The 16407-nt window shown below is 38.2% G+C and overlaps 1 protein-coding gene across 4 annotated transcripts in view; it reads left to right on the forward strand.

Annotated features, from left to right (window-relative positions):
* VMP1 (vacuole membrane protein 1) overlaps window positions 1-14370 on the forward strand; it is a 128696-nt gene extending 114326 nt beyond the window's left edge. For all 4 annotated transcript variants that reach the window (XM_019980793.2, XM_019980794.2, XM_019980795.2 and 1 more), the window contains 2 exons: window positions 12357-12459; window positions 13534-14370. In XM_019980793.2, coding sequence (XP_019836352.1) covers window positions 12357-12459; window positions 13534-13677 — 247 coding nt within the window. In that variant the 3' untranslated portion in view covers window positions 13678-14370. The remainder of the gene's footprint in view (window positions 1-12356; window positions 12460-13533) is intronic.
* Window positions 14371-16407: the final 2037 nt, after the last annotated feature.

The following is a 16407-nucleotide window of genomic DNA, read 5'->3' on the forward strand; positions in this document are numbered from 1 at the left end:
GACAGCAGCCTACCAGGCTCCCCCGTCCCTGGGCTTCTCCAGGCAAGAACACTGGAGTGGGTTGCCATTTCCTTCTCCAATGCATGAAAGTGAAAAGTGAAAGTGAAGTCGCTCAGTTGTGTCTGACTCCTAGCAACCCCATGGACTGCATCCTACCAGGCTCCTCCGTCCATGGGATTTGCCAGGCAAGAGTACTGGAGTAGGTTGCCATTGCCTTCTCCTATGTACCTACAATTAAGGTAGTGATGAATTGTTACGGTAGAGTAAAAATCAAAAGAAAAAATTAAGACAAAGTCAGCAACAGTTCAGATTTAAAATTATGAGATACTAAGCCAAGGAAGCATGAAAAATGAATCCTGAGAGTAAGGACAGCTATGGAATATAACGTAAAAAGAGCAGGTAGGCTTTGGACAAAACAAATCTGAGTTTGAATGTAAACGCTGACACAGGCTGCTTATTTAATTCCTCTCTGTATCCACTTGTAATTGCTGTTGTTGCAAACAGTGTTCTTTTGAGTAGCATTTCTTCCCCAGTTTCAGGAGACCACTGGTGATCTTTCCAACTTGCAGTCAAAATGTGAAATGTTCTATCTCAAAATACCCTACATGTAGTTGAAATGCACTCATGTCAGTGATTTAAAATTCTAAGGCATGTGGATTTTTAAAATGCCTTTCCTCTCCATTTTTATGTTGCCTCTTTTCACCTCTTGTTTTCCAAAGTTTCTGCTGACTGTGAACAGAATGGTCGAGTATTAGGTGACTATTTTATGTGCTGTCAGGGAAGATTGAGGAAGGCTTACTTCTCCTAAAGAAAGTACCCGTTTCTTTACTCTCTGATGAGTAAAACGCCTTTTACCAGGACAAAGTTTTTCATCAAAGAGTTTACAAGTAATTCTTGAGAGTACTATTTATTAAACACCGTGAACACTTCACACACAATTGTGGTTACTGTTTAGTTCTAATTCCAGTCCTATATGATCAGTATTTTCCTTTCTTTTATTGATAAGGATGTGGACTCAGAGTGGCTATAAATAACTCATATAATTTTTTATTTTAGTCTTTTTAACTTAATAACATGTGTATCAGACTATATGTAATCTTTTGAGACTTTTTGCTTATTGTTATGGTGCTAATATTTTTATGTGCTGCTGAAATCGTTCGTTTTGGGTTCCTCCTCACCAAGGGGGTCGCCCACACCCTCGCTCTCAGGGTGTGTGTCTCTGCCTTGCTTCTAACAGTTTCTCTGTGTGCTCTCCCACTTGCTGTGCTATGTCTCTGGTAATAAACTTTGTACCTGAAAAAAAAATTGTTCATTTTGACCATTGTATATTATCCCATTTATTCATCCACTCTCCCATTGATGAACATTTGAAATGTTTCCTTTTTTTTGCTGCTTTGAACAAAAGCATTTGAGAAATGCTTCTATGAGCATTTCTCAGTGCAAGATAGGTGAGCAAGTAGTAGAGCCTGGAGTATGATTAAAGGGAGAGCTCGGAAGCAGGAGAAGGTGGATAAAAAAGAGATTGGACATAAGCAAGATGACTCTTAGTTTTGATAAGTTAGTTTTGCCTGGGGTTTTGTTTCACATTTTGTCTACGCAGGTGTACATGTGGCCTGCCATGTCAGACTACTCACCTCCCCAGGTGGCAAGGGAATAATCATTTAGAGTTGACCATTACATCTCTGGTGGTGAGATTTCTTATCAGTTTTATACAGCTCTGAATGCTGTACTGATGGCTGAAAGAAATATCTCTTCCACAAATGGCTCTAGTCTTAGTGTGACGATGAAATGGCCCAGCTACATAATAAGTATGCCTTTGACCTGTGGTATTTTTAGTATAGCATGTCATGGTATGACACTCGTAAGGTCCCAGAGAGCATATAAGCCCTACCTCCAAACTTTATTGTAATTTTAAAGGTAAATAATTCCCCTCCCTTGACCAGAAATAATATGTAGATTTATTTCTTGCACAGTTCTGGAAAGTAACCATTAGTATCAATAGGCTTAAGGAAAGATATCCCTGTTATCTACTCCTAAATCAAAGGGTTTATCTACTTATATATGAAACTCTGAACAGATATAATGTCAGTAACATATTCTGAAAAGTTAGAAAAAGGTAATAGCCTTGAAAAAGCCTTTTGGTTTATGGTATTTTTGTCAAGAGGACAAAGAAAAGGATCTGAAAAAAGATTAAGCATGTGATGGATTTTTTTTCACTCTCTTGTATCCTAAGCTGAAGTAAGTCAGAGGACAGAACCAAAGAGGGAACTTTGGAGCTTCAAAGGCCTTACATTTGTTACAGCCTTTTTTTTTTTTTTTAAGATTTTAAACTTAATTTTTATTTAATTTTAGATTTTCTCCAATGAAAGACTTGGACCTATTTCTTAAAGAGCACGACCAAAGTCTAACTTTAAAATCATGATTAAGATGACATGTTCCTGTATTCTCACGAAATAGAGGATGAGAATTCCCAGAAAATAACATCAAGACTATGACTCGTAACAAACCATAAGCAGATCATTGGCTCATTGTTCGGTTGCCAGGGTCTTATTGGAAGACAAAGTCCCCAGTTTAACCACACAAGAAAGTTTCCATAATTCAGTCATTGAACTCGGGGGATGGGGTTGACTGGAGCAGGGACTTTTTACCAGATACAGAATGTTCCATGCTCTGCTGTCTCCTGTTTCTGAGTTAACTTGACGTTTGACCTCAGAGTCGGACTTGCCTGTGGCAAGAGAGATCATTTTAACCAGAGTAATTAAGTGCTTGAATCTTAATGTTGTTTCTTGTTGGTCAGGTGGTCAGAATGAGCTGTGTTTGCCTGGACTTTTTCTTCTACAGAAAAAAAATCTGTCCTTTCATTTTAAAATATAATGGTTTGCATACTCAATTCTCTTTGACTTTTTTTGATCATTGTAAGATAATCAGAAAAAGTTATGGAAGTGTAGAACACAAATAATTGTATTAACTGGAAGAGGATACAGAGATTTTTAAGACCCCAGCTGCTGAGACTCAGTTGTACATACTGACTTTAATATATATAATCTTCTATACTTCAGGTAGAATACTCCTTCCTCTTCATGTCCTCTTCCTGTAGTTTATCTTCTCTTTTGACTTTTAACTCCTTTGTATTTTTGTTATAGATACAGGTGAGGCAGGATAGTGAAAGGTTAAAGCAAGATCTCTGGAGTTAGACTGTAAAGTGAGAAATGGACATTGTATTAGGAAGTTAATATTAACCATAATTAGAGCATTTCAGTAGAATGAGGAATACTGAAACCCAGTTATATCAGACTACATTGTGAGTAAAGAAAAAGTCAGGCCAAGGTCACACCTGACACATTTTTAAGTGTTCTATAAATATGTTGATTAATTGAACTCATTTATTCATTATTAGGGGAGACCTCTGTATATTTTAGGTTGAGGGAAATACTCTAGTAAAAAGCTAGAGATGGAAAATACAAATGAAAAAAAAAAGGAAGGACATGGGTTGGATATTAGCATTTAGTAAGAACTCTGCCAGATGCTTTACATATTTTTATGAAACTGCATAATAAAATCTGTAGGGTATTATCACTGGCTTCATGGGAAACTGAAACGTATTCAAATTCATGTAAATAGTAAGAAATGTAAGGAGATAGGATCAAAAGCCTGAGTGGATTGATTTATCCTCCTTAACCACTTCTTCCTTCAAGGCTGAAATGAAGATTTCCAAATCTTTTGAAGTGGAGAAGAGGGACATTGAGATAGCTCTGTAGAAGACAATGAAGAAATCTGCTTGAAGTTGGAGATTTGGATGAGAGAGCTGGTTCCCAAAGGCTGCCTCATGTGACAAGAAGCCGGCATGAGTTCTTTCTAGCCGGTCTCCTTGTTCACACTTGTATCAGCCTGGCACTGCTGAAACTTGGTGCTACTGGGGTTATTTTGAGAAACCTGCTGGGGTTGGTACTGTAGGTTTAAATGCATTTTTTCCCCCTTATTCTTCTAATCACCCTTATGGATGAAGTTCATTGAGGTCAGAGATCCTGGCTTTTCTTTTTGAGGTTATGTACTGCATTTAGTGATTTTCTGCCTAATGGTTGGAGTAACTAGATTTTTCTTGATGAGATTAAATTCCTGTCAATAGTCACTTTTTTTTTTTTTAATCCATTTACCATCATGATATAAAGGCCAGTGAGGTTCCATGCTATTTCACCTTAAGTTTAAAATTCCACAAACTATTCTTTATTCTTGACCTTTGGGTCTGTGGGTCCCTGTTGCTGATTTCTTTTCTTTCTTAGAACTCAGTGGATTCAGCCAGCCACAGATGAATTTGTCACCATATAAAGCTACCATCAGTCTGTCATTTTCTGTAACTGAAATCAGTTGATTTTTAACAGGGTTTTGTTTGGCAGCCAATCACTTTACTTGGTTCTCATAGACCACTTCTTTAGCTCTGGCCTCATTCATTAACATAAATGCCTGTTTGGCTTCTGTTGCTCACGTCTACATTCCGAAATGAGGTTTGTTTTCAAAAGCTTCCCTTTAATGATAGCGTATTTCAAAGAGTAGCTGCTAATTGTAAGGAGGTATTACTTTCATTTTGATTCTCAAAGAAAACAATTCCAAATGTTCAAAAGCAAGTGCAGTTGCCAATTACTTTTTTTGAAAGACGCTGGTGATAGAAATATGCTGTGAGGCAGTAGAAACCATACACCTGATGTTTCTCGATAAAGCAATGGTCTTCCTTCTACACAGCAGCTAAGAAACTGACGGTGTCAAGTGTTTATAATTCTACTCAGCACACAATAGACTAACTTGAGTACAAAAGAGGTTTTAATAATTTGAAAGGGGCACAGCTGTGAATGAAACTCAAGATGTTTTAATCCCAAATCCTGAGGTTGAATCACAACGAATTTTAGATGGTGCCAGAGACTATCAACTCAAACTTATGTATATGAGAAAGCCCTAGATTTTAACACTTTCATTTCAGTCACCTAGTATTACTGGATCTCAGTTTTACTAGGTTAAATATAAGTTGATTTGCAGCTGACACCAGTTCGTTTACTTGTCATATTCCTGGGTTAATTAGAGATCAATTTGTTTCTCTTTTTCTGTCTCTAATCTCTGAGGACTAGAAGGCTATAAATATTAATGAATGTTAGCATGATGACCTTTGGCTTCTTCAGAAAGATTGTTTGATGAACTACCTCCCCTCTTGCCTTGCCTGCTTCATCTCCTGAGCAGTCTACCTTAGGAGGCAAGAAAGGTTTTGTTTTTTGGGGGGGTGGGTTTTGGTGGTTTGTGTGTGTGTGTGTGTTTTCATTTGTAGGGCAATGTATCATTGTTGAATCAGGCTAGGAGCCTGAGATCCATTCTGAGTCACTATGAATAGAGTTCTAGTACTATTCGGGCCCCAGGGAAACTGGTGGTTAAATACTGTGAGAATCTTTATCAGACAGGAAATGACAACTCATTAAAATACTAACCGTTAAGCCTGTTTAGATCCTGGCCTCACTGCCCAGCGGGGGCGGGGGTGAGGGGGGATGGTTATGGAGGAGTGGTATTCAATTCTACTGCATTTGACTAAAATGCGCACATTTCTGAAAACAAAGAATTACTTATAGGACTGATATCGAGAAAGGGACTTGCTAGTCCACCTTGTCACTGAACTTCTGCTTTACTGTCATTGCCTCTTTTGTTCAGAAGACAGATGAGCATGTAATGGAGATGGGGTACGGATGGGCTTTTATTTCATCCCTGAAAATATATCCTGCTAAGTCACTTCAGTCCTGTCCCAACTCTGTGCGACCCCGGAGACGGACAGCCCACCAGGCTCCCCCATCCCTGGGATTCTCCAGGCAAGAACACTGGAGTGGGTTGCCATTTCCTTCTCCAGAAAATAAATCCTACTAGTACCTTAACTGGGCTTTGCTGGTGGCTCAGACAGTAAAGAATCTGCCTGCAAAGCAGGAGACCTGGGTTCGATACCTGGGTTGGGAAGATCCCCCGGAAGAGGGCATGGCAACCCACTCCAATATATTTACCTGGAGAATCCCATGGACAGAGGAGCCTGACGGGCTATAGTCAGGGGGTCGCAAAGAGCCGGACACCACTGAGCGACTAAGCACAGCATAGTACCTTAATTATAAAATTTAATCTCTTTAGCAGAAGAGTCTGTAGCTTCAGTCTAGAAGAGTCTGTTTAGGACTCCTCAGCTCCCAGGCCAAATCTCAACTGATAGAGGAATTCTCTGGAGTCAGAGGATAAATTTGATTTATTGATTTACATACAGTGATCCTCACTCAAGAAAATTCTAAAAACTCTAATATTCATTTAAAACAAATATAAGTTTAACTGTGGGCACAAATCTCAGTTTCTTGAGGTCTGGCTGTCTGGGTTCTTAAAGGTCCTCTTTACAGTGGTCTGTAAGAGCCACTCTAAAGCATGGAAGGGCAAGAGAAAAGAGAGCCTTGGTCTGGATCTTTGTAGAAGTAGCTGTCTTTTTTTCTCTAATATGTTACCTAACAATTTTACACTGAGTTGTTCTGCTAACTAAACCTTAAGATATTTTGACCTTTTGGGAACAGGTAAAGTTTTTTATATATATATATATTTGTATATGTATTTGTGTGTGTGTGTATATATATATATATATTTGTATATATATATAGTATTTGTACCCCTTGCAGTTCAGTTCCCTGGTCTATTCCAGTGGTCTCCACCATTGGTGGGACTAAAATAGAACTTCTATTTATATTTATTTTCATCTTTGTCATTTCCTTTTTTTGTGTATTTTTGTAATGTAAATAGCATTATTATGGTTCTACAAATAGACATAATTACGGCTATACATCCATGGAGGATATAGCTTACCATCAGTCTGGTTGGCACTCCCTCAATCCATATGTCAGAAGATCACAAATTAGGTATTACAAGTACAGGGAAGGAGTGTTGTTTAGTTGCTCAGTTGCGTTTGACTCTTTGCAACCCCATGGACTGTAGCCCACCAGGCTCCTCTGTCTGGGATTTCCCAGGCAAGAATACTGGAGTGAGTTGCTATTCTCCTCCTCCAGGGGATCTTCCTGACCTAGGGATTGAACCTGTATCTGCTGTATCGGCAGGCGGATTCTTCACCATTCAGAAGCCCAGGATAAGAGTAGGAGTTCTCAGTACAAAAGGGGCTTACAGGGGGCATGCTGCAATTTATTGTCTTTTCTATGCCCCATTAATCAGAAATATTTGCTAAAGATAGCATGAAAGTCATCATAATGAGACATTTTAAATTGTTTAATGTTTCATCTATATTTTATCCTTTTAAATTTGTATTTATACATTTTACTCTTTGCATGAATAATATCCATATATCAAAAATGTTCACAGACCATTGGTCTAGGCTTCTCTGCCTTTAAAAGCTGCTTTTGGTGCTATCAAAAAACAGGCTACTTCAAAAAACTATTATGCTGTCTAAATTGTAGCAGCAGTAGACTTGATTAAACTCTTCTTTTCCCTTTCTTTTAATACTACCCCTGAACTGTATCTTGTAAAAACATTTTCTCACATTCATAAGCTTTCAGTGGTTAACTAATCACACCCTGAGAATGTTATTTAGATGTTCTAATTAATCATCAGAAGAATGTTAAATAAATCAGCCTCAAAGTACTGCACAAATACTGAAGTAAAGGTTTAAAGAAATGTTTCTTAATTTTAAAACCTTTTTTTTTTCTAGGAACAACAAAGGTATATTGCCCTTTAGCCTTTCTTGGAATCCATGTCAGACAGTTTCCAGTATATTGGAAAGCCAATGATATGACATACACAATCACAGCAATGCTAAAAGGTCCTCAGAAAAAGTGGTCAAGAAAGTAGATCTTATATTAGAACTTTACTTTATTAATTGTTTAATTCCCTTAGGCATTTCAACTGCTTAACCTTCACATAGGCACTGTGTAAATAGAGCTAAACAAGACTAATCAATGTTTTTAAAGTTTGTTACTCTTGTGTTATTAAGCACTGTGCCCCAGTTTTATGATGGCACTTAATTATAGTAAAAAAAAGAAAAAACACATCTGGCTGGAAAAATCCAAAAAGAACCATGAACATGAAGATTTCAGGTCTTTTAATAGTAAGTGCTAGTTTGATGACTATGTCCATGATGGAAAAGAGATTCAAAGTAAATCAAATGGTATGTTTTTTATATCTAGTGAACCAGTTTGTTTGAAAGTAACACAGTTTCAAGGGAGTTCCTTGAAAACCGAATAACAATGACCTATGAATTTTTGGAATGGGTGTATATGCTCATGACTAACCAACAAATGAAAATGTAAGCATTGTGAAAAACTGGAGTAATCACATCACCCACTCTATGCAACCTCTGCTGATTGTGATGCTTCTTCTGGAAGATTTTTCTGGCTTTTTGTGGGACCTTTATTTATAATGAGTTGATATGGGGAGAGTTTAAGATACAGATTTCTTATCAGATAAGTGATTCCAAAAATGGAGTTACATATATGCTTTAAAAACTAGAGAAAAATAATAGATTTTGTTTGTATATTGGTCAGGGCCCTTGACAGAATTTTGCAGAGAAGTTTGTCTTGTTTCTGTTTTAACATATACTTAGGTGTATAAGCATGCAGAATATTGTTCCCAGGAAACTCCTTTTGAGCTCTGGGTGGGTTTAGACTTCTGTGGATTTCTTTTCTCCTCCTCTTTTGTTTGCATTTTCTGAGGATTTCTTTCTTTCTTTATTAAGTTCAAAAATATTTCCATTTAAACAATTTGATGGAAATTTGTTTCTTCATGATTATATTATCTGAAAAGTGTTTTTGTATGTCAAGAAATAAATATCAACGTATTACTATCCACACAACTTTTTTTTTACCCACCATGCTGAAGGTCTACAGCAAGGAAAAGTGGATGAGATTAATTTTATTCTTGCTTTTGTTTTCCCTTCTTTTTTCTTTAAGGCTTTGTCACCTAGAGAAAATGGCTGTTTACAAGGCTAGTTTAAGTATATTTAAATACAACTGCTGACTGGAAAATAGTATTGAATAACAATACTTTGAACTTAATCAGCACCTAATTGCAGCATCTTACCCACCCACTATGGGTTGAGATGAGAGTCCTTAGCCAGGTGCACAAGGTCCTCTGAATTTAATGGCTTTCAGAAAAGACATTAAGTTATTTCCTAAGCCAACTATAAAAAGACACTCAACTCTGTTGCAGATTATTCCTCCCTCCTTTCTTCATGCGTGTACCTTAAATGAATCCTGAATGTCAGAATGGACTCTTTTTTTTTTTCTAGAATGGGCTCTTACTTCTGCTGCTTGAAAATAACTTGAGGGATGAGGTCATGGGGATGGCATTCTTGTTTTCCTTAAATGCATGTTAAGAGTAAAAGCTATAATTTCAGTTTTTATCTAGTCTATTACTTAAAGAGCTTTAGTGTTAATTTAGAAAACTCTAGTATAAGAGTGCTTTGTATAAGCTGAGGCTTGTGTGCCCTAAGCCATTGTTTATAGACATAAAAAAAATTAAAACTAAGATTTTGAGGCATATATTTAAAAACTTGAGGACTTGACTAATAGTTCGTTATGTAACATTTATTACCTAGATTTCAAATATGTTAACTTTTTAGATTTATTGGGATCATGTGGCACTTATTCATAATAGTTTTGGTCAATATGTTGCTATAAAAGACTTTTAACTTCTATTTTCAAGTGTTTCTAGTATCTTATAAAAAACTGAATCTCCCATCCCACCACCCAAAACTCTAAAGCATGTAATAACATAGCACCTTGAAAAATTAACCTCTATATTAGCCCAGGATAATTCTTTGAAAGTTACGCATCATGTAAACGTATATTCTCTGTCAGCCCAAAGAGTAGCCCTAATGGACTTACAGTGGCAAATCACTTAGGCTTTTCAGTTATTTTGAAAGGAATTTAGAATGATTGTTGCTAGTCCCTTCCTCATTTCCCTCAACAACAGCAAAGTAGCACCTTTCTAACATTGGGTCTTGAGTCTTAATTTTCTCTTTAAATAAGGACTTGACCCTGGAGCCCAAGAACGATTTGAGGAAAACTGTAAGCCGTAGTTTTGCTGAGCTTTGGTCTGAAGTTAGAGGTCTGAAGAAACAGGATACACATAATGGAACCCAGCTCTTGGAGGACATCAAAAAGGAAATTTTCAAGTCGTTGCTTGTATATCCTAGCTGTTCAAATAAGCCTACAATCATTTCAATCTCGCTAAATAAGTTTTTTTTTTTTTAACTAGCCACCCGTGGGAATTTGAAATGATGATATAAGGTATTGTCATTAAGGGTGAAAGAATAAACTTCTGGGAGTTCCCTGTTGGCCGGTGGTTAGGACCTGGCACTCTCACTGCAGCGGGGCCAGGTTCAGTCCTTGACCAGGGGACTAAGATCCTGAAGCTGTGCACCAGGCGAAAAAACCAAAAAGAATCAATTTCTGAAGAAAAGTTCTTAAAAATCTGCAATCTTCAAAGCCACTCTTCTTATGCATTTATTTCATTGGATTTTTTTTATATTTCTGTGGTTTGTTTCAAGTGTAAGTGGATGAGCTATTTGCATTCTTTTATGCATTATATAAAGAACTACCCAAGGAGAGTCTTTCTTTTAAAGAGAAAGTTTGTACTGTTGTTGCTCCTTTGTAGAAAGGTCATTACCGAAAAACAGCAACAGAGTTCAGAGACAGCTCTTCTGGTTTACCATGCTCACATGAGGCCACACAGAAGGCTGTGAGAGGAAAGGAGACTTCATCTTTGAGGGCTGTCTTATGGGTCTTCTGGAATCATCCATGCAAGTCACTGCCCCTACTACATATATCTCTTCAGGCCTTTTAACATATCTTTCAGTATTCCTTAAAGGACTTTTTAAACAGCTTCACCCCACACTGGTCTCTCTTTTCTCCCTTCAGTTTCTTTGGAATGTGTCTTCTGTACCAAAAAATTGAGAAATTTATTACTGATTTATAAATTCTATTGTTCGCAAATGAGTTCATGTGTGTGTGTGTGTGTGTGTGTGTACGCGCGTGTGCGTGTTTTGAATCCATATAATAATGATTTGAGTTCTTGGACATTGACCACTTCTTGCAGTTTTTTTCTCTCCCCATAGCACCAATTACAGTTTGGATATAAAATAAGGACTCTATTAAGGGCTTGTTGGTTGATCATTAACAGACCAAAGAAAAGTGTCAGCCAGGACTATGTATTTGTTACCCTCTGGTAAATATAGTAGCAAGAAGTTTCTCTTCTGTACTCCTGCTTTTTGTTAGAGAAAGCAGCAACTGAAATTGTTCTAGAAAAAAGGTGGTGACATTAATACTTGCTTAAAGAAGAGAACTTTAGGCACTGTTGCAAATACAGAAAATACCCTTTGCTGGCCCCAGGAAAATGACTGGGCTCATTTAGCTTTTAGCCCTATTATGAAAGATGAGAAAATAAAGCTTATAGAAAGTAGAGATGTTTGGTTTTCTAAGTCGCCCCAAGTTACCGTTTTTTAAAATGCCTGCAAGCATTTCTAAATCGGGAGCCTGGTAGCTCCAGTTGCCAAACCGGTTTAACAGCACTGCTGCACACATTCTAGGTGAGAGGGAGCTCTGAGTCCATCAGCTTATCAGAGATCACTATCCCAGTCATCTCAGAACAAGTTGTTTAGTAATGTTGTGTAGTTTCTATGTAAGCCGTCCACCAAAAACCACGACGTGATTCAAGGTTCATAGTTCCTTCTTTGTTCCTTTGTTAATCACTGACTTCTGACTGGTAGGAGGTGCCTCCCAAATTTGCTAATGCATTCTTTTTGGATAAGGATGACGCACAGATTGTCCTAATAAGGACTTGGATTGAGAAAGGACCGCCTCCTCTGAGAAGATGGGACAAGTCAGTGAGAGGGCGGGCAGTTTCTTTTTCAACCAGGGATGACACAAGCATAAGTCATTTCCTTATTAATCGGTTCAAACCAGTTCTTACAGGAACTGGTGGTGATAAATGTGAGACTTCTCAGAAGTCATTCATTTTACTCTTTGTACCACACCAGTGTGCAGCATCGGCTGAGCTCGCCTCACTCTGAGAACTAACTCTTCTACTAGAAGGGACTCTCAGCTCCTATTTCCTTCTTAAACATGTTGATGGGAGAGAGTTGTCTCCCGTAAGGGGTTGTGAAAGGATGAATTTTTATCCACTGGGAAGAGTTCACAGGATTTCGCCAGCTCTGCTGATTGTTGTTGGGTTTTTTCCTCTTTCTGTCTAATCCCTGTTTTTTTGAGTCAAGGCGGTAAGTGGATTTTCCTTTAACATTCTTTCCTGCTTTTCTTCCCAAATGTGTCTTTCTTCCTGGGGTTATTGTACCACGCCTCCAGTGCTGTCCCCGGCATAGGTCCGTCTCTGCAGAAGCCATTCCAGGAATACCTGGAGGCCCAGCGGCAGAAGCTTCACCACAGAAGCGAAATGGGCACACCGCAGGTGAGACTTTTCCCTGGTTTTCTTCTTTTTCCCACCCCCACGGTTTCAGGCTGCAGTTACATTCACGGCACTCACTGGCATTTTTAGGCAAATAGAGTGAGGTTTGTCAGGCTTAATAGAAGTTTGAAGCTCTGTGTACCCTCTACTGGCAAATGTGTCTTTGTCTAAAGCAGAAAAATGTAGCTTTTGTTTTGTACTTCTCCCCAAAACGAGCATTGGGTTAATGGAAAATAATGGATATGTTCTGTAGAATGAGTTATTACCTTGATCTTCAATGATTTATTTATAAGTAGCAAGTATACTTTCCAAGTGGATTAGAAAGTTAAGATTTATAGCATAACAAAATATTGGATTTAATGAGTTCATTTGAATATCCATTTTGGCTCTCTTTTTCTTTTCATTGATGGGAAAATAATCTTTTTTAAAAAAATATATAAACCAAAGCTGTTAACATAACTGAACTTAAAAACTTTAAGCCTGCCTTTTGTATAAACAGTTCTGTAGCAAAGAAAGGAAATGACTAGGAGAGGATGAGTAAGCAATAACCTGAAATGGGGAACTTGAAGGAAGCATAGGGCTATTTTTGTTGTTGTTTGGTTTTGTTTTTTTTTAATGGCCTTACAACTCTTTATGTGGTCCTTTGCTGCCCTCAGTTGACTAAACATAACTACAGAAATAGATAACATTTATGTTTTAAAAGCTGCTCCTAATATTGGAACAAGAATATATTTAAAACTATCTTGACGCTACTCTACACGTATCCCCATGGTGACTTCAGATAGTAGAATTTCATCAAAGACTTTATGTAGTGAAAGACAAGAAATGACCTCACACCCCATTCTAAACTATATTCAACATTCTCTTTAACAAAGTGAAACCTTTAATAACTGGAGGTAAGAAGGCCTGAATGTAGATTTCAGGGTAGCTGAAGAGATAAGACTTTTCTTTTTTAATTGTTTATTAGGTTATAAGCTCCAAGTTCTCATTACTTTCGTTAAAACATGGTAGATGACTCCGTTTACTACCAAACTAATGAAGCATTTCTCGTGGGTTGTTCTGCCTTTCTTCCTGCAGGGAGAAAACTGGTTGTCCTGGATGTTTGAGAAGTTGGTTGTTGTAATGGTGTGTTACTTCATCCTGTCCATCATTAACTCCATGGCACAAAGTTACGCCAAACGAATCCAGCAGCGATTGGACCCAAAGGAGAAAACCAAATAAGCAGGAAAAGTTGTTAACTGCAGAAATTAAAATGGAAGGGTTCTGCCTTAAAGTGGGAGGACTCCAGATCAGGAAGGAAAATTTCCTTTTCCAACCTGTATCAGTTTTAATTCACCACCCCCCGCCCCCGAAAGCAGTTTAATCCACATCTTGCACTGACATACTTTTCCTTTGTTAAGGTAAGGTATCCACCCTCAGTTCAATCCAGGTTTTATTAGGATGGAATGTGATGTTCAGCAGCAAAGTTAACAGAAACTGGCCTTCTATTTGTTACTTTCAAAGGCCCACGTGGTACAATTAAAGAATTCCAACCACCACCCCCCCCCCCCCAAAAAAAAATTCCTAAGTTATGTTAAATATTTCAAGCTTTTAAGGCTTGTCAAATATGACCTCTTTGTTTTTCTGAGTCATCACAAGTGTATATAAGTTACACTGGATTGGGTAACAGTCTTGCATGTCTATCATGGTAAAAGTAATATGCCATCCTGCCCAGCCCTTCTTCTCCCACCTTCGAAAAAAGGCCATTTTATGATGCATTGCACACCCTCTTGGGAAACTGATCTTTCAATTTTGAGACAGTATAAGGAAAATCTTGTTGGTGTCTTACAAATGAGCTGACACCATTTTTTATTCTGTATATTTAGAATGAAGTCATGAAAAAACTTTATAAATACATCTTTGATCATTCCAAAATTGTGTCCATTTTCTTGAGCGTTTTTTTTTAAAACTTCCTTTTAGCTTCTACCAACTAAATTCAGCCTTGCCACATCCACCGCAGCCACAGCCTCTTAAGCCTTCATTTATTTGCATGCAAGGGCCACTGCCAGGTGTTTCTTGGTTGGGTTGGAATTGGGCAGCTGGCTACAGACTGCTGAAAGGGCAGCTTAGGTACTGGTGTGTGGAGGCGACTTCTTGGTTTGTGAAAACAGGAGAGATTATAGTATATAAATCAAAGGACATGGAGAGAAAAATAACCTGTTTTAAAAGAAAAGAAGCTTTCTCACAGCTATTCATTTTTAGCTCAGCACGTATTCTGATTTTAGCAGAAATTTACTTTTATATATAACCTAATTTTCTTTCTTTCGTAAGTGTTTGTTCTTATGTGATTTTTCCTTTCGGATGTTTCTGGTTGAACTTGGTCATTTTATTTTGCTGCAGACGGGGCAGGGTCCCAGGAGTGGGGCAGTGATAAGTAGTCTCACTTTTCGCCTTTAGGAAAATTGGTACTGACAATATATTGAGTATAGAATTGAGTTTAAATCTCAACAGGCCAGAAATGCCTGGTTTGTTTGATCAAATCCTGCCTGAATGTCTGCTTGTTTTGCCTACCGTCGTGACATCTCCATGGCTGTACCACCTTGTCGGGTAGCTTATCAGACTGATGTTGACTGTTGAATCTCATGGCAACAGCAGTCGATGGGCTGTCTGACATTTTGGTATCTTTCATCTGACCATCCATATCAAATGTTCCCATTCAAACATTACCCAGCACCATGGTTTATGATTAAAAGAATTGGTCCTTAGGTCTAGTGGCACTTTGAATCTTTCGTGCCGTACTACTGTATCAATATCAAGAGGATTTTATGCAAAATTGGGATAGTCTGTGATCAAAACTGAATAAAGGACAAGCAGCCTGCCTTGTGAGTTTTGGAAAGGTTACTTCTTAACCATCTTTTACCCCCTACCTAGAAACTCTAGCAATAGTTACTTACTTGAAAAGCGGTACCCAGATGCTTTAAGTAAACTCACGTTAACCATTATGATTTTTATCTTTAGGGTTTGTGTAAGTCTCTAAATCAGCTTCCAGTTGTCTGTCATCACCTTCACCCGCATTTTATTTGGTGTTTGTCTGAATAAAGGAAAGAGGAAAGCAAATCTGATTTGTACTGTCTGTACTAGATTTGGGGATTTGTTGATAAATTTATTTTGGGGTAACATTAAAAAAAAAGCCTTGTTCCTTAGGCTGAAGGTCTGAGTGATTATAATACACTTAACTTGTGACCGCGGCTTGTTCATTCTTTCAAATGAATTTGCTCTGAAAACGAATGAAGAGCAGCTCTCCTCCTTCCCTCCACTGCGTGCTCAGGTGACCCCGCTGAATCCCAGCTGGATCCATGTGCTACCCTTCTGTTCCTGCAGTTGGTTGGTTCCATTCTTTAATCCACCAAAGCAGACACAGACAACAAGATCCCAAAGACACCCCCAGTTAATTCCAGCTGATTGGAGACCAGAAAATTTGTAAATAGATGGTTTAATGTTCCTGCACATAAAAAAAGGGGGGGCCTGGGAATTCTTTTGATTCCATCTCTTGTTTTGTTTAAGTCTCTTCTGTGCCTTAAATATCTGCAGCATCTTATGTGTCTCAACTCCAAGAATGTTAAGCAGTGACAGTACAAGGCAACACATTAAGGTGTATACACGAGTACTGGGGAGCACCTCCCTTCAGACAGCGCCGTGCAGGAGCGTGCAGTGTTTTCTGTATTCTCTGTATAATCATAACCCAGAGTGTAGAGCTCAGAGGAGAGAATTTTATTTTCATTTGGATAATGGCCTCTGTATCTGTTCTCCAAATCCAGAAAGAGACAAGGCTGGAAGTGATACCTCTGAACTACACTAGTTCATTAGGTATGTAGAGTAACGTGCGCTCCTTGCAAACCAGCTCAGCCTGTGTTCCCAGTGTGCTCTGTGCTGTCTGCAGCTTTAGGAGGGCAACTTAAGGCTTGGCACTCA

This window comes from Bos indicus, chromosome 19 (genome assembly GCF_029378745.1).
Source record: "Bos indicus isolate NIAB-ARS_2022 breed Sahiwal x Tharparkar chromosome 19, NIAB-ARS_B.indTharparkar_mat_pri_1.0, whole genome shotgun sequence".
Taxonomy (NCBI): domain Eukaryota; kingdom Metazoa; phylum Chordata; class Mammalia; order Artiodactyla; family Bovidae; genus Bos; species Bos indicus.